The sequence below is a fragment of the Melopsittacus undulatus genome, chromosome 4 (assembly GCF_012275295.1).
Source record: "Melopsittacus undulatus isolate bMelUnd1 chromosome 4, bMelUnd1.mat.Z, whole genome shotgun sequence".
Classification (NCBI taxonomy): Eukaryota; Metazoa; Chordata; class Aves; order Psittaciformes; family Psittaculidae; genus Melopsittacus; species Melopsittacus undulatus.
This window is the reverse complement of record NC_047530.1, coordinates 25,199,295-25,217,477: the sequence shown is the minus strand read 5'-3', so window position 1 is coordinate 25,217,477 and position 18,183 is coordinate 25,199,295. Positions and strand designations below refer to the sequence as shown.

Below are 18,183 nucleotides of genomic sequence, written 5' to 3'. Positions count from 1 at the left end.
CTTAGGAAGCAGTTTGAAATTATTGAGAACAGCACTTCACATTTCCACAGCAGAAGCCTTTATAGGCTGCAAGTCTCAAACCTTGATCACTTCCAATTGAGCCACTTATAAAAAATGTGCACTGCTGGAATATTTTAAATGACTGTGTGCAGTGTATACTGACTGAACATTACGGGCTCCAATTAAATAACAGTTCAGAACATAATGAACTGAAAAATTTCACACTCTCTAAAGTGAGATAAGTATGAAGTGAAGGATAGAGAATTAAGAAATAGTGCTCTGAACATGGCACCAGCCATTGCCTGATGAGATTCAGCCAGAAGCACAATAGAACAGCTTGCTGTTGAGTTAGTGGGGTTTTTTGTTGTTTTTTCCAGACCCCTCAGAAAGCACAGGACATGGTCAGGTCCTTTTTTAAATAAGGGGAATATAATTTGTGCTGAAATCAGGGATGCACCTACCCTGTGAGCTTGGCTGGGTCATGTCTCAAGTTAGGCACTTCTGGATGCACATTTAGTCAGCTGTTCCCTGCTGCAGGCTGACGGGATAATCTGGAGCCCATGTCTAAGTTCCTGGCCTGAGATTCAGCTAAGACTGGGTCTTCTGCAGTTCTTACATTTAGTAATGAAATAATCTTCTCTCATGACCCATCTGAACCACACAGAAGCAGTACAACATCTGAAACTGCTTGAAGGTATGGAGAGTGCTGCAGCATGTCCATGCTGTAGTTTTCTCTGCATGTCAGTGAAAGGGGAAAGAGAGACAGCAAAGGTAGAAATCCTGCACCACCGCATGAGGCACTTGCTCCAGAATACTGCAGCATGCTTTACAAAAGAAAAAACTGGCACTCAGAGTGCCAACATACTGCATTTGGGTAGCCACTGACTTCAAACAAGGGCTATTCTCCCTTTTTTCCATGGCTGATTTGTTAGCTTTGGAGGTAAATCCCTTTACAGACTTTTGATGATCTCTAAAGCACGCTTGGTTTGAAACCGAACAAAATGAGATCTCATTCCAGTAAGTACCATGTTTATCACATTACCAGAGAGGGCACGGGTGTCTTTAGAGATCTTGCAAATATGAAAGATGTTAAACCTAATAAACCTAAAAACCTGATGTGTGTCAATTTTCCTGTTTGTTTAGGTTTGTTGTTTTGTTTTTTTTTTTTTTAAGATTTCTGTGCTTGGGGTTGTGGTTTCAACTGACTCATTACTATTGATCTACCTGGATTATTTCATCCCAGACTTCAACCACCTCAGTGGTACATGCTCTATGCATATTCTCCTCTTTCGGTCCTATAGCCAAATGTCTGCTGACCAAAGCAGCTGTATTCTTTAAGGGCCTCTGAAGGCTGAAGATGAGGGAGACTCATATCAACCTCTACTGAGGCTGGTATATGACTTACATGCTCCATTAAACTTGTAACTGGACCAAAAAGGTCAGAAAGCTGAAAAGCATGTGGACCTTTTTTAGTGGCTATTTCAAGTGGTAGAGTGCTAACTCAATTTGCTAGTAAGTGTTCACGGGGATATCAAAAATCAGGTGGGAGTCAGGAGCCTGCATTTATTCCAGCTTACCTGATATAAAGCCAGCATATGAAAAAGCTGAACAGACTACAAAAGCCATTTATAATCATATGCAGCAAGTTTAATGATTTAGAAGTTCTATAAAAATTGTAAGTATGCTCTGATCTTCAAAAAAAGGTTGTCAAATAAAATAAAATAGGAGGGAAACTTATGCACACTTCCTCAAGTTCCACATTGCCAAACTGATGAGTCTGTTATCAAAGACTTGGTCTGACTGATCTTTCGAGGAATGTAGGAAATCCAGCTCAGACCACTGAACTTCCATTCTGTTGTGCACAGAAAAAGCATCAAAAGCAATGCAAAAACCTTGCTCCTTGGAGAACTGCATAATTACCTGCCCATGGGATAAGTTTCTACCTTTATCCCTCAGTCTGAATCTGTTTGTAATCTTAGGGTGAGAGAAGGTGCTTGTAATCTTAGGAAGAGCTGATTATCTTAATTTTGTCTATTAACAGAAATCTGAGACGGTAAACCAATGCTTTGCGTTTTCAGACACTTCCTCAGTTTGTTGGCTTCTTTGCTATTGTATGAAGTGTCAGCAGTCAACTATGTTTTATTGGGTCAGTATGGGGTTCTCTATCTTTCAGACTGCCCCGGATGCTCCTACATAGAGAAGGTTGAGAAGATTTTGGCTGATACGGTGGAGGGAAGGAATGCCATCCAGAGGGACCTTGCCACACTTGTGAGGTGGGCTGATGCCACCCTCATGAAGTTTAATCATGCCAAGTGCAAGGTCCTACACCTGGTTGGAGCAATCCCAGGCACAGCTACAGGTTGGGCAGAGAAGAGATTCAGAGCAGCCCTGTGGAGAAGGACTTGGGGGTGTTGGTCAATGAGAAAATGAACATGAGCCAGCTTCAGTGTGTGCTTGCAGCCCAGAAAGCCAACTGTATCCTGGACTGCATCAAAAGAAGCGTGACCAGCAGGTCGAAGGAGGTGATCCTGCCCCTCTACTCTGCTCTCGTGAGAGCTCACTTGGAGTATTGTGTGCAGTTCTGGTGTTCTCAACATAGAAAGGACATGGACATGGAACTGTTGGAACAAGTCCAGAGGAGGACCACGAGGGTGATCAGGGCACTGGAGGCACCTCCCATATGAAGACAGGCTGAAAAAGTTGGGGCTGTTCAGCCTGGAGAAGAGAAGGCTGCGTGGAGACCTCATAGCAGCCTTTCAGTATCTGAAAGGGGCCTACAGAGATGCTGGGGAGGGAATATTCGGTATGGACTGTAGTGATAGGACAAGGGACAATGGGTTAAAACTTAAACGGGAAGTTTAGGTTGAATATAAAGCAGAAATTCTTTACTGTACGGATGGTGAGGCATTGGAACGGGTTGCCATTTGTGAATGCTACACCCCTGGTGGTGTTCAAGGGCAGGTTGAACAGAGCCTTGGGTGGCATGGTTTAGTGTGCGGTGCCCCTGCTCATGGCAGGTGGGTTGGAACTAGATGATCTTAACGTCCTTTCCAACCCTAACTATTCTATGACTGTATTCTATGATACTATGAATGAGTCTAGGGCTGGACCAGAAAGCAACTTTCCAATTCAGATCCTCCTTTGTTCTTCAATTTGCAATAAAATTAATTCCTGACCATTTGCAGCAAAGGATAAAAACTATTAAGATACTGATAATTTTGAATCTTTTACTTCAGTATTTCAAAGAAATGGGCTGAAGTCTTGTAAAAGGGTCTTTGAAAAGGGTCTTTTTAAAAGGTCATTTCGAGCCCAAATCAGAGATTTTAAATGTAAGTTGCTTTTGTGAACAAAGAGGTATGGTTTTCTCCCGGTCCTTGTGGCTGACCATGAGCTGATGTCTCCACATGGATTTTCTGCATGAGCGTGCATGAGATCGTGAAGAAGGTCTGTCCCTAAAGGAGGGCACTACCTGACTGGTGACTGTCATCATGGGACTCAGCATTCTTTGAGCTTTCCATATTTTTTTTCAGATTTGAAGATGACCAACAAGAGGCAGGGGGCTGTAACTAGGTGATCTTTAAGGCCCCTTCCAACCCAAACCTGTCTATGATTCTGTGAAACTCTTAACACTTGACATTTAAGTAATTTAAGTACTTAAGTAACGTGTAGGGAAGTGCAAAGAGAGTGCGTCACTGCCCATGTTTTGTTCCTTTAACAAATCAGCCTTGAAACATTAAAATAGGATGTTTTGACAGATCCAGTGTTTTGAGAAGTTTTGTGCATGAGGAAGACATGCTAAATCTCACACTTTCCGGCAGATTTGTGCGGTTTAGACCAACACATTTGAGAAGGAACACTTTTGTCACTAAATCAACGAGCTATGATTTCCCCTACGCCACTTTTTGTTACTTCATGTATCTGTACCACAACCACTCATTACCTTAAAGTCTTCAGAGGCTCTTTTGTGCAGAAGCTCCACTTTGGCTTTTGTTGTCTGTATTTTACTCTTCATATCTTTTCAGAAATAGGCTGACCAGACTGTACCATTATGTATTCTCCTGGGGGAGGCTTAGCACTACTGTTGCAACATTCCTTTCTTCCCCCAATCCACGGCTAGGGAGAAAAAAAAACCCCAATGCTTAATGATCTTCTATTCCTAAAGATGAACGGCTTATTTTAGTAAGAGTTTGTTCAAAACAAATAGAAGGCACATCTTCTTTTTATCTTTCTAGAAGCAATCTTATTGTTTGTTCACAAAACTATTTCACTTGATCCTGAAAACGTTTAACAAAACCATTTCTTGTGACCAGAACCACAGATTCAGGCTCTGCCACCCTATTGTAGCCTCTTCTTCATGTCAGAAAACATAATAATGCTCCTTCATCTCAGAAAAGTACTGCAGAAATTCAGCTTTTGTGAGAGCTGCGAGGCATTTGGAAACCATTGGGAGAAAACGTGCCATGAAAGTGAATGTCTTCTCTGCATGATGCAAATATATGTTAAGCAATAAAATTCTAGTTCCTAAATAGGCTTGCCTTGTTTTGATATTCAAGGATATGAAAAAAAGACATACATACTTCTCATTTAATCCTGCCAAGATATAAAACTTGCCTATTTTTATACTGTTGCCCAATATGGACAACAAAAATAGCTTTCTTGATAAAGAGAAAGAAGGCTAGCTAATTTCTTGTGCAAAATCATGAAGTCCATCTCAATACCGCACATTATTTTTAGGCTGAAGTTCTACCTGTTGAACCTCATTTCACTAGGAAAAATGTTGCTGCGTCTTGAAACTCAGCTTAAGATGAGTAAACTGTTCTGTCAGACAGTATTACTACTCCCAAAAGTAAAATTGAGGAAAAGATTAATATACTTTGCTGAGAGTAAGCTTGGTAACTATCGTTGTGCTGTGTATTTGCTTTTTGTGGCAGATGATATTTGATCATTTAAAATGATTATTTAGCTTTAGCTGAAAATCTTTTGAATCAAGTGGCTATAAATCATCTGTCCCACAAGTATTACTCCTAACTGTTGAGCATTTAGACAGCATTAGCACAGGCTAATAATTCCTCTCAAAGGGAAAAGGGGCAGAGAGAGTACCTCAAGAGTGTGTGTGTGTATTTAAAAGCCTCTGGGGACAATGCAAGTTTTTGAAGCAAAAGCTAAATTTTTCCCATGAAAAATAAGCCACACCAGTGCCAAACTGTATTTCAGTATTTTAAACTCAAAAGCCACACTTTTTTACAGGGGGAAAATAATTTAATTTAATCTTGAGTGAGAATATTAGAATATGAATGTTGTGCAATTATAGCGGTGCCTGTGTTAATACTGCCACACACTTCGTACATCCATACTTGAAGTGAGCCTGGTCAGAAGCTGCAGCTTCCACATAACAGGACCGAGAATTTGTGACAATGATACCTCCGTGTCTAAGATTTGGGTAATAGTACTTGCATTACTTCATGAAAAAATTTTACAGGAAACACTATTCTTTTCAATCCATATTGTTATAATTTGTAAGATTTTGATATTATTCCTATGTTCTAGTGTTCAGCATCAGCCTATAAAACTGCTGCAGTAATGCTCCAGAAGGACTCACTATCTTAGTTGATAACTAAAAATCTACTGAAAAATGTACATGAAGAATAGGTGTCTAAAAGTCACTTGGCACTGGCATAATACTAGAAGTTCAATGATTTTATTAATATAGAAAATTACTACATCCGATTCATCTGCAAACAGTTCTTCAATGGATGATGCAATTTGAAATGACTAAACATGCTTTTTGATAGATACTTTTCAGAGGTTTCAAAAATGACAGCATGCTTCAGTTCTAATTTTGAAGTGACAGCACCAATCTACCAATGTATCCATTAGGAACTGATGCAACTACATAGAACCAAGAGTTTATTTTTATCTAATCTTGTAGCTCATTGAAATCCAGGTACTATTAAAATATAGTACAACTAGGCTTTGGTCATGTGAAAACATCACCACCATTTCCTTATTCACTTTGCTTGCTTATGCCTTTCAGCTGTGGTTAGATTCTGTTTTAGAACTGTAGAAAAAAAACAAACACATATGTACCTGAAAATAATTAAAGGAACAAATGATGGATTTGCATAATTAGAAGCTAAGGTAGAATAAGTTAACAAGGATGCTAGTGGAAATGATTTTAAACAGCTTACTGTGATCTATACATTTCTATTTCATTTTCCTGTAGTCTAAGGCTATTCCTTTCACTTCAATTCCATTGCAGTTCTGGTCCTTTTGTTACTAACTGCTCAATAGTATCTTGACAGCAGAACTACATCTTTGTTCTCATTTAATAACTATTTATCATTCTGTATCTGCCCATTTTCAAGAAGGAATAAAGTTAAGTGTTCCAGAAATTGGAAAAAATTGAAACTTGACCTTTATTAAGTGGGTTAATTGTCACAGTCTCAGCATGTATTAAATTAATGACCAAAAAGTGGAACTTCAGAGTTTCAGAAGACTAGGTTAATGTCCAAAAAAGTCTAAACTCTGACCTTCTTGACATATGCCAAAAGAAACAGCCACCCTAATAAATTACTACCTGTGTGAAATTATAATAAACCATTCCTAGCATCCAATCACTTGAATTAATTGCTGCAAGATAATAGGGCTTTCTTGTGGATATTCAAGTAAATCTATAAATTCCTTTGTAGTTCATAGGAGGCTGACAGTACATGCCTGTTGTGTATGGACATTCAATTTTAAGCACTTTATTCTTACCTTTGGACTGTAGATCTGTATACCACTGCACTTATAAGTGCTGAAATTAGGAGCCATGGCTGAGTTACTAACAGCACTGAAGATGATGAACAAGTACAGGGAAACAAATTTGCCTTCACCCATACCATAAAGCAATTACTGGATGAAGGACACCCACACAGTTCCCAAATTTCAGCCTGACAGGGGAGAAACAGACAACTTCTGTAAATGTGAAACAAACTGCAGAATATTTAAATCAAACAGCATTCACAAGAAGAAAGCTTAAAAAAACCCAACCCAAAACTCCATTTGCACAGATCTGAGTCACAGCACAACACAAAACCTCCACTCACTGTGTCAAACACGGATAAATTAGCCAGAAGGACAGCCAGCATTTCTCCTATGGATAGCAAGTGCATCTAGGGAAAGGGCAGGTGGCACCAGTCTGACACAGAGCAAGAGGCTACCTGGCCAGTAACATCTGTAAGTGAAACAAGGACTAGGCTAGAATTAAGCTACTCTCAGTCTTGCCATGAGTGGGATGCTGCAGGGAAACTTGCTTCTTGCCCCTGTTGATTCTATTCGAAGGACAAATGACTTATGTGCTCAGGGCTGTCAAGCTGGCCTCTATTTCAAGAACAAAATATGCTTAATATAAATAAAAAGCTAAGTGTTTAAGTTAATTATCTAATTCTGATGGTGTCTAAATATGTGCATAAGTAATAGTGATTCAGTTAGGAAATTAGCATTGCTCACACATGCAAGATTTTATACCCTATCCTCATACAGATTTTAAATACCATTCTGAGGAAGCAAAGTCGAGTCTCAAAGAGCTACAGATCCGTTTCACTCCTATTCACGTTAAGCTGCTGAAAGACACAGGTTGTGGTGGTCTGCATTACCTGTTTTACCATGTCTGAACCAGATTTAATTGGAAAATGATTACCTAGTTTATCCAAATTGTAAAGGTAAGATTGAAGACTTGGATTCAAAAGCCTCTTCCATGCTTCTTCAATTTTATATAATAATGTCTACACACAAAAAGATTACAAGGGTTGCTAAATCAAGACATATTATGTTTCAGGTGAGGGTCCCGAGTACAACGCTACCTTCTCTTTTCATAGTGCTCCCTGTGGCTTTGTACAACCTTTCCATGGGGGATTCAGTAAACCTGTCCTTACCCCCTGAGTGCTGAGTAGTGCTCCCACAATTGCAAAGGAGCAAGTTAATGGGCAAGAGCAACTCCAACCCAGACTGCGCTTGGTCTGCCCTCAGAACTGTGCTGACAAGGCAAGCAGCCACTTATATCTATCTGTTCCTCACTGAGAAGTTTAACTCATTACAACAGTTTGTAATGAATGTTTTCACCTGCTCCTAGGGAAAGTGAAGCACTTATCTAATTGTGAGATTAAAAATCCACAGTAATTACAGTACAAATTGGAGATACTCTTTTTGAGCACACACTGAAATTATTCCTACATTTCTTATTCTTTAGGATAGCAACCATTGCATCTGAGGCAAGCTAGGTAGTGTTCACTTGTCCAGCTTTTATTTACCACTTAAGGAAAGACATCTCCTTGCTTTTTTTCCCCTATCTAGCTTAATCTTTCATGATGAAAACAGGCACCAGCTCCAGCTGGTATGGCTTCCTAGCCGGAGAGACAAAGGCAGAAGTCAAATGCTTTTTGGTTTCCAACTCCTCCGGTACAGACTGTACAACACTTTCTGGGCAATGCAAACACTGACGACCAACTTGACTGCTTAAGTAAACTGCTAGGTTCAGTTCATACTGCTACCAATGTGGATAAAAAAAGATATTATTTAATTTGCAAGTGAAGTCTGATGTCTATATACATTGAAAATATAACTGTTTGAGACTAACAACAGGCAAAAATCATGTTAGAAATATATGAGCACCATATACCACCCAATGTGTGCTGCAACACAAACCAGTTTATTTCAAAGCCTGTTAACTGGTAACCCAGGAGTGTAAATACTAGAGCAATCCATACTCAGCAAAAAGCTACCAAAAATGTTAAAAAGGGGGTATTCTGGTTTCTGCTTGGTACTGCAGGGTGTGTGCTCTGGTGTTTGGTGAAATTTCATCAAATAAATTATAAAATTTAACCAAATAAAGTATAGATTTCATTTATGTTACTGAAGCTCAAGTTCATGTCACGTACACTAACTCTGTAGCAGTCTTTCATTCAGTTTTGAAATACACTGAATACACCACTGAACCTAAGGAGACACAAACCCCCAAGGAACCCAGGACCATTTGTGGCTTTTTTTTAAGTATGATTTTTTTTTTTTTGTATTTTAACTGAAAAATCCTCCTCACAGTTTCCAAACTTGTGGCATTTGTTAGGAAGTAGATGTAGAACCCGAGAAAGGCTAAGGAAGCTCTTCTAACCATGAGTCATCAATTTCCGTGCTGTAGTTCATATAGCAAGCAGTGCACTCAGAAGGAAGCATGTTAGAAACTATTAAATATAGATGGTAATTATGTGAAAGCCATGGGTCATATCTGACTTCAAGGATCAGTTAAAAAGCTTCTAGAGAAAAAGGAATGGATGCTGCTTCACCAGATAAATTTGAAAGAGCAATGCTTTTTTTCTGACCACTCCCGTCTGGCATAGAGTGTGAGAAATAGCAAGGACTGGCTTTCAGTCCATACCATCAGAAAAATCCCAGTAGATTTTGGCAGCACCTTTATTGTGTTAGACTGAAACACTTCTAATTATATTTCATAATTACTTCACATGCTCTTAAGATCCTTTCCAACCCTAACTATTCTATGATCCTATGATTCTTCACCTTTAGATAAAGTAAGAGTGATAGAACTGGCAGCAGCAGATAGTACATACTGTTTCTAAACATGTGAGCAACATGTGAACAACAGCTTGCCAAACCTAAGTCTTCCAGTGTACCTTTGAAACATGGAAAATCCATGACTCCATCATGATCAGTTCTCTCTAAAGGCAAAGTAGGCTCAAGAATGCAGCTACTCTTGAGCTGCATAATTTTCTGTTTATACTGCCATTTCATGACATCCAAGTGAAGGAATACTTATTTTAACCAAGATGCTAAAACACAACTTATTTTAGCCAAGATCCTAAACCATCTTACCTCCAGAGTCAAAAGGCTCTCAGCTCTTCTTTGCTACAGCACTTGAGCTAAGGTTGCATTTACATACTTTAAAAGCATTTTTTCAGAGTGGAGGTTGTTGTTCCATTTTGTATATTTGACTTTATCAACAGGGCTGCATGGACATCATCTTGCAGGACAGAGCTAAAAGAGTTATGGGTTGTTAGGGAAACGATTCATCAGTAGGTAGGTTCATGTAAAATTCAAACGGGTTTTTTTCCCCCCTCCTATTTTGTTTCTGGAGAACAGTCCGAGAAATCCAAGTGATGTCTTTCTTACAGCAATACTTCAGATAGCTAGCTAAACAGAAGCAAGATTTGGCATTTAGCCTGGGATTAGTGTGAACAGCCTCTTAACCAAACATTATGAAGAAAGTTAACTTTAAAATGCTTTGAAAGGTCTGTTTTCATGACAGATGGTAATAAGGGCTCATCAGTGCCAATTTTTTTTTTTGTTTCCACCTCAGTTTTCAAAAGCTTAAGTTTTAGGTTAGTGCTTCTGAGAAACCATTACATGCATGGAGGAAAAATGCAAATTGCAAAATTAGACTACTGTTATTATTGTGTGCAACATATTTTTCTAAATAACAGTAACAGATGAAGAGTAAGAATTTGACCATGCGCTTAACAGACCATTTTCCTTTTCAGTTTACTAGAATCACTGTTTTTTCTTCCCCCCCCCCAGCTATTTCTCCTTGAATCTCTATCTGTACCTGGACAGTTACTCCTCTCCCCAGAGACCCCAAAAGATATAGTGGTAGCTGGTAGGAGTTTTGTTTGTGGAATACACTCACTACAGTAGACATGGTAGAACTATATTTTATTCAAGAAAATCCACACGTTCTGTCCTGTGGTGACCACAGGCTTTGCTAAGCCATAGATATCAGCAAATACTGGAACAAAATACAGTGTATCAGGTTGAATCGAAGCATTTAAATTCTGAATTACAGTTATAGTTTTCAGGGAAGGCTAGTTTCAGAATTGCATCATAGTATCTAGTACATCCTTGTGCAATGTAAGTGGCAGAAACAGAAATGGAATATTGGTCCTAATAAAAACTTTAATGTAATGACTTTTGTATGACATTTAAACTGTCAAGACAATAATTCATAACATTCTACCAAAGGCAGCATATAGTTACAAAAATACCGGTCCAGCATCTTGTTAGTGGTGAAGCAATATCCAAGGTGCAATGGCAATGTGCCATTCTTCTTAGTGAAATATTCTTTAAAAAACTATTTTTTCTTCCTATTTTCCCCACACTGATACTAGCTGAACACCAAAACTGCTATGACAACCCAAAAGTCACTACTTATCATGTGTATTGCACCAAAGATTTATGCAAAAACACATTTCCAAGTTGCAGTATAAAAGAAAAAAAATCTAATAAAACCATGAATATGCCAAGAGACATTTTACTGCAACTGATCTTGGATGAGTAGGTTGCAACATCAACCTTTAACAATTTCAACAGCTTTAAACAATTGTCCAAGCTTCTCCATTCTATGCATTATCTTGAACTTAAGGACACAAAGGTAAAAGACAAGGTCCTTAATATTGAGAAGAGAGTTAAATCACTTTATAGTCCTCTCCATTCACCCACAAAATAAAAATATTCTGCCTTCCTCTCTCCCAGTACCCAGGTAATTTCAAAGTCAAGACTTGGAATTACCCTTGTTCTGGTATTTCACTGTGCTATGATTGTATCATTTCCATCTAGAAATCAAAACATAGTACGAGGGTGACCAAAACTCCTCGAGACAGTAGACCTGCTTAACTTGTGAAGGTATTCCAAGAAATGTGCATCAATGGAGATGCAATCTAAATGGCAAAGCATACTGCAGACTTGGCTGTGGTCTGGACTTGGGCCAAAAACATATTAGCCTGCCTGCCATTTCCTTCAAGAAAAGACCATCAATTAATACCTTAACCAAATATAAGTTGAGTAAGATCAGGTAACCATGTCACATTCAGTGTTACATCCACCAACAGAGAAAGGAAGGAGTAGCAGATAGGAATATTAAATGTATTTTCCTTTTAGTAATGGTTTAGTCAAAAGTGTAGCTTTGAAAATCTCTAGTTAGCTGTGAAAACCTGAAGCAGCCTGGAAGCAACCTCACTTTGAACAGTACAGTTTAAAGCCGTGGCTTGGCCTATCTGCTTTCAAACTCTCCAGTAGCAACTGCCAACCTTGTAAATAAAAAGTATCACCTGGAAATAAGAAGTCAGCCTTTAAAAGTTGGTGAATGTTGTACTGTAGCAGCCTAACTCTGACTGAAGAAGAAAGATGAGATATTTTTTATACAGTAAACAAGAAACAAAGTAAACTGAAATCTTCAGAGATCACTGTAAGTGTATACAATTTGGATTCTCATCAACATTTAAAACTACCAATCATAAGGTTGCCACCTTACCTTTCTCTGGACTGGCACACCTGATTTTAAACAGGTTTTCCTCCAGTCTCCCAAATTTCTGATCCTCTTATCCAGCTTTCTGCTGTACTGCTTTCCCACCTTCATGCTGAATACCGAGTCAGTCCTGCCTTCTGCTTTTCTTGGCAGGAGGCAGAGCAAGCTTTTAATTTCGGTAGTCAGAGTGACAGAACAACAAAAGCACAGCAGATAGAAGAGCTTAATTCTTCCCCAGGAAGAAAATACATTTGGTTCAACAAAAGGCTGCAAAATCTTCCGAAGGCACCTCTTTCCCCAGTTTTTGCCTGAAAGCAAGATGGCAATCTTAGTTTAAAAGGGATGCTAATCTTTTAAATAACTTAAAAATTCATTTTTATATAAAGCAGCAAAACCATTTTTTCTCTGCAGAAAGAGAAATGTTAACAAAGAAACACACCAACATAAACGCACTGTTCATAAACTTCAGCTACTTTAATTTCACAAGAAAGTAAAATGTTAGGACTATTCTTTAACCTCATCAGTACTTTCTGATGAAGATTCTTTGGCATCTTCAGTCTCTCTGTTGCTTTTCTCTTTATTTAGATTTTTGCTTTCTGATTTGGTCCCATTAAATAAAGAGTTTTCACCATTTACAAACCCATTCTCTGTGACTTCAGCATTAATAGCTTCATCAATCTTTAAGTCCTCTTGCTCTTCCACATCTTCTAGGTTTCTCAACACAATAGGGAGTCTAGAGTCTGCCACAGTGTTCTCCAACAAGGCAATATTGCTTTCTTCATATTTAGGAAGCGGAGCTCCTTCTGCCATTTGTTTGGTATAATACTCTCGGCTAGCAGCTGCACTTTTCACTGCTTTCTCCAAGATCTCTTTTTCACCTAAACGCAATTTGATGGCCATTATCGCATGTGTAGTAAGGTCGTGGGTCTCCAAGAAGGACCTATCATCCTGTTAGAAAAGAAAAATCAAGACTGTTAATAAGAAGCAACACAATAAAAAAAATCCTCAACTTTCCTCCGAGTTAACAGCAAGTAACACTAAGTTCTTCAGGCTGAGCCAATGGATATATATATGAATGAGGGGGTCTGCGTGCAGTCCCAGTGACATTTGTCAAGAATTTATAAAGCAGCCCCAAATTTCTCCACACAGATCAGCATGCTTAACAAGCAAAGTCAGGATACTTCACAAATGTATGAAACATCTAGGTTTACTTATATGCTTGCAATAGTAGCACATTTCTTTGCAGTCTGGAGAACTGCAGCCTAACAGTAGACCACAAGTTGAAACTGATTCCCCATTTTACTTGCAGAGAAAAAGCAGGTAGCCTCTACTTGGAGAATCAAAGAAAAAAATACATTAACAAAATTACATTAACAAAATTTTCCTTTTTGCAATCTGATTTGATTTTCCTTAGATAATGCAAATCTGCTTCTACAGTTTATTACGTGCTAACATTCAGATTGAAGTTTGTCAAGACAAGATGGGGGACGAAATATCTTTTCCTGCATCATAACACAGAACATTTCAGACATTTAAATTACATGTAATGATATTTTTACCTCCACAGTTGTTTTATAGGTTTTCAAGAGAAGGGATGCTCTGGCTTCTAGGAATGTCCAAAGTTTAACTTCATTGTCCCAGCTAATGGGAAACTCAGAGTTCCCCAGCGTGAAGATTTTGTCAATGGCATGCTCGCCTATCAAGTGTTCCTTCAGCTCTTCTGCAATAAGCATAAAACCAATCTGTTAAAAAATAATCTCATCATTCGTCAGTTGACAAACTGCAGAAAGCTTTATTTTTAATAGTATAGCTTTGAGCAGCTAACAGAAAAAATCACCGCTCCTCAAGTAAGAATTATCAGAGATGCTGGTTATTTCTAGGGTTCTCTTTGAAGAGACAACTGGAAGTCTTGAAGTTAGCAGAAAATGGACCGACTTTCTGCTCCATATGAAAATAAAGATACTTTATGTATCATAGCCTCTCAAACACGGCATAACTCTCTAACATCAAGACAATGTCTTATATAATGCTTGATAAACCAAAGAGACCAATTCTTGAAAGAGTTCAGTGAACTTTGATAATAAAAGGAACCGGCCAGAGTGCGCAAAGAGCAATGGATTTTTTTTCCCCCTACTGTTTTGGTAATCTTTTTCAGCAGCAGAAACTCCCTACAGTTGGTCAGAAAAGACATCCATCAAATAAACCTCACACAGAGCAGAAAATGCTTAGCAGCTCCTTGACATTACACAAATTCCATTAATCTTTTAATTACCGCATTTCACTCCTGCAAAGCAGCTATCACAAACTTCACAGACTACTTGCATGTAGTTTCTCAACAGTTTTCTTCTACAGTATTTAAGATATATGATTGTGCTCAACTTATTCACATCAGAGAAATACTATTAAACTGTCCACTAGCTACATTTTGTCCTCCGAGCCAAAATTCACCCCTCACCAGCACTCTAAAACTTCTTTACTTGAATTTACTGCCCTGAAGTGGTCAGGCAGTTGGACTAGATGACTGCTGTAGGTCCTCTGCAACTGAACTATCCTATTCCAGTTTCTTACTATGTTCTAAAAGGTGGGTGACAGGATGCAATGAAGGCATAACACTAAATAAGTTAGGTTGTTTCTATTAAAGACAGAAAATACAGCACATGTAAAATCTAACAAATTCTGTATTCCTACTGGTATTAAGATCCACATCATGTGCACAGCATCCCTAACTGCAAGGAAATTCATTGTCATGAAACACTGTCACATCTACAACCTCCAAAACTGCATCTAACTGGCAAGCAGCTATTATAAACATTTAACCGGAAGTTTCATATGCATAAATTAGGTGAATATTTATTAATTGTACACATATTCATCCCCAAGCTCCTAACATAAGAGAAACACTGAGAAAAGAGTTTGCAAATACATAACTTGGTTTTAGCTTATGAATTAACAAAAAACACTTAAAATACTTCCCAAGCTCCTAACATAAAAGAAACACTACAAAAAGAGTTTGCAAACTTAGTTTTAGACTATGAATTAACAAAAATACTTAAAATACTCATCTTTGAAATGTCTCTTTCATATTTCTCCTACAGTACAGAACATTCCAATACCATACCTAAGTGACTCCAGCAGTGATGGCTAATATGGTATGATTTTAAGCATGTAAACCCCCAAGTCTTGCAAAATCCTGTTCTGTGAATCATTTTTAAACCTAAGAAGTATAAGATCAAGCTCCAAAGCTCACTCATTCACAACTGGCTTGGAGATTAAAAAAATACCAAACAAACCATAAAATAAAAAAAAAAAATCAACTCATGCTTTAGGAGTTACAGAATAGCCTATTTCAGCCTATGCTACTGAAATATTCCTGCAGGCAACATGGCAAAAGATTGAGTTTCTCATTGGTTTATAGATCCCATTTTAACCTCAACTCCTTGATTTCAACAATCTTCCAGCTTAATGTTTTATATAAATGTCCATCACATTCCTGCATTATAAAAAAAAAAAACAAACCCCAAACACCACAAAGCCAACAACAAACAAACAAATAACCCCCGAACATAACCTTATTAACATTTGGTTTGGGTATCTTTATAAAACATCTTTACCTTCGCTCATACAAAACACTCGAAGAAAAGCCAAAAGCTGGGCAGAGATTGGAGGCTCAGTGGAGTGCAAGGCAAAAACACTAGAACTAATAAAAGAAACAAACAACAACAGTAAATATAAGATCAATTGTCATACCTTTGAACTCATTTCAACATAAAAGACTACACGTATACAACAAATGAACTGTTACAAAAGTAACTTTTAAAAGATTATGTAATACTAGTTCTAACTAGAAAAAAGCTTCCCTAACCTGTGTCTGAAAACAACAATTATCTCTACGATTTTACACTTACAATTATTTTTACACAGATTTTATAATAAATTCATGAAAATGCAATATTTCACATCTGCTGCTCTTAACAGTACCCTCTAGACTGAAAAGACTAAAGGAAAATGCTGTGGTTCGCATACTGAGCATCATAGTATGTCTGCAAGGGATAGGAAAGAAAGAAAACCCACAGATTGCTTTAAATTAATCCTTACTCTGTTTTTGTTCAAATGGTTATTAAAGCAAAGGCTTTTTCCTTTATATACTGTCCAAATTAGATGATAATATAGCTCAGAGAACTTCTGTAAATGTTATTACAATAACTATAATTTGCTATACAAACAGGAGAAATATTACACCGAAGAAAACTATCATAGAACAGCTTTATATGTGCTCTACTGGACACTACGTACTTTGGAAATGTTTAAAACCCCAGTGTAAAAGTAAAAGTAAGTGTTTTACTTACGTTGGGATACCAGCACGAGCTAAGACCTCTGCCTTCATAGCATACAGCCTGTCACTTTTACTCACGCCAAGCTTTATTTTCACTCTGTCATGTGAATTATTATCAAAGAAAAAACCACTGTGGATCACAAATTCAGCGTTTGACCGAGTGCCATAAAAAATGTAAATCTAGAAGGATGAAAAGAGAAGTTGAAGGGACAGGAAAAAAAGCTTAAGATCAGCTCACAAAACTGACATAATTAAAAAGTTATTTCCTGAAAGAGTTACTAGTCTGAGTACAAAGTATATTTGGTTATAGAAAGAAACACGCTTCGTTTTCCGGTATCCATTCAAATGTTGTATATAGTGTGGCAATATACTTTAGAGGTAGATGTAAACATATCTATGTAACTGAGAGACTTTGAAAGAAGAGGTTCTTAGTCTATACTTCAAAATAAAAATGCTTTGTTTTCTCAGTGTCATAAAAAATACCCATATATGGAAATAAGCATTCAATGATCTTACGCCTTTCAAAGACTAAAAAAATCTGAGACAAGGAAGGCCCATTAAAAGAAATGGTGTTTCTGGGGTAATTTTCCTCTCCATATGTCCACCCAAAAGAGTAACCTACACTGCTGATGAATCAACTTTGCTTTTGTTTTGATGTTACCTTAAGGCACAGATATACCACAGTATGTCATACAGAGATCTGATCTGTGTTCAGCCAGTATTTATTTTTGTGTTATACTCTGAACTTGTCATCTAAAGGATACAGGTTACTTAATTCACATTATAGAAGTTCCTAAATATAACCAAGAAGTGTTTAATTTGGGGCTAGGCTGTATGAAGTACGTGGGCAAGAGGTCAGAGTAGCACTTGTCTTCTCTAGCATCAAAAGGATATTGTCCCCTTTTGTTTAATAATGAAACTGTCGATCAGAAAAAGTTTCAACAGTTACAGGACTCCCTTCTTAACCTTAGGGTACAGCAATGCACTGGATACCTGTAAACTTCTACTCTTCTCTAGCTACAGAGAAAGGCACAGTGTTCTCTTATGGGTTCAGCAATGACAACGGCATTTACTTTCTTTGTTTTCAATTTCAGATTAGAACTATTTATCCTAAGCACTAAATGCTTACACTTGACACTAAATTATAGTAAACATTGTACTGTAACACACTCCTATAATGAACAAGTGACTTGCCTAGGTATGTTAAGGCAGTGGTTAAGGAAAGAGCTGCTAACCATCTCCAGTTTTAAAGCTACCATGACACATATTAAAATAAAAGTCACATATCATGCGCAGATTATACAGTATGCTCTTACACTAAGACTGTTTTACAAAAAAAGACAATTAAATGGTATAAGAAAGTTGTTTTATTCAAGGCCAGTGCTGGACAGATTCTGTGGACTATTTCCTGTAGTAAAAGCAGGGATAATAGCCTCTTCCTGCTGAAACTGTAAGGAATAACATCTGCATAGTGCATTAAAAGACTGAAGCATTATATAATTAAAGTGCCTTAATGATGTCAATAACAGTTAAAGTTTGCACAGAAACATAAAAAAACCCA

The 18,183-nt window shown here is 37.7% G+C and overlaps 1 protein-coding gene across 3 annotated transcripts in view; it reads right to left on the bottom strand.

Annotated features, from left to right (window-relative positions):
- Window positions 1-10,684: 10,684 nt before the first annotated feature.
- Window positions 10,685-18,183, bottom strand: part of SETD3 (SET domain containing 3, actin N3(tau)-histidine methyltransferase) — a 64,423-nt gene continuing 56,924 nt past the window's right edge. For all 3 annotated transcript variants that reach the window (XM_034061832.1, XM_034061833.1, XM_031049340.2), the window contains 4 exons: window positions 16,636-16,802; window positions 15,901-15,986; window positions 13,849-14,009; window positions 10,685-13,237 (listed from right to left, as the gene is read on the bottom strand). In XM_034061832.1, the coding sequence (XP_033917723.1) occupies window positions 12,794-13,237; window positions 13,849-14,009; window positions 15,901-15,986; window positions 16,636-16,802 (858 nt within the window). In that variant the 3' untranslated portion in view covers window positions 10,685-12,793. The remainder of the gene's footprint in view (window positions 13,238-13,848; window positions 14,010-15,900; window positions 15,987-16,635; window positions 16,803-18,183) is intronic.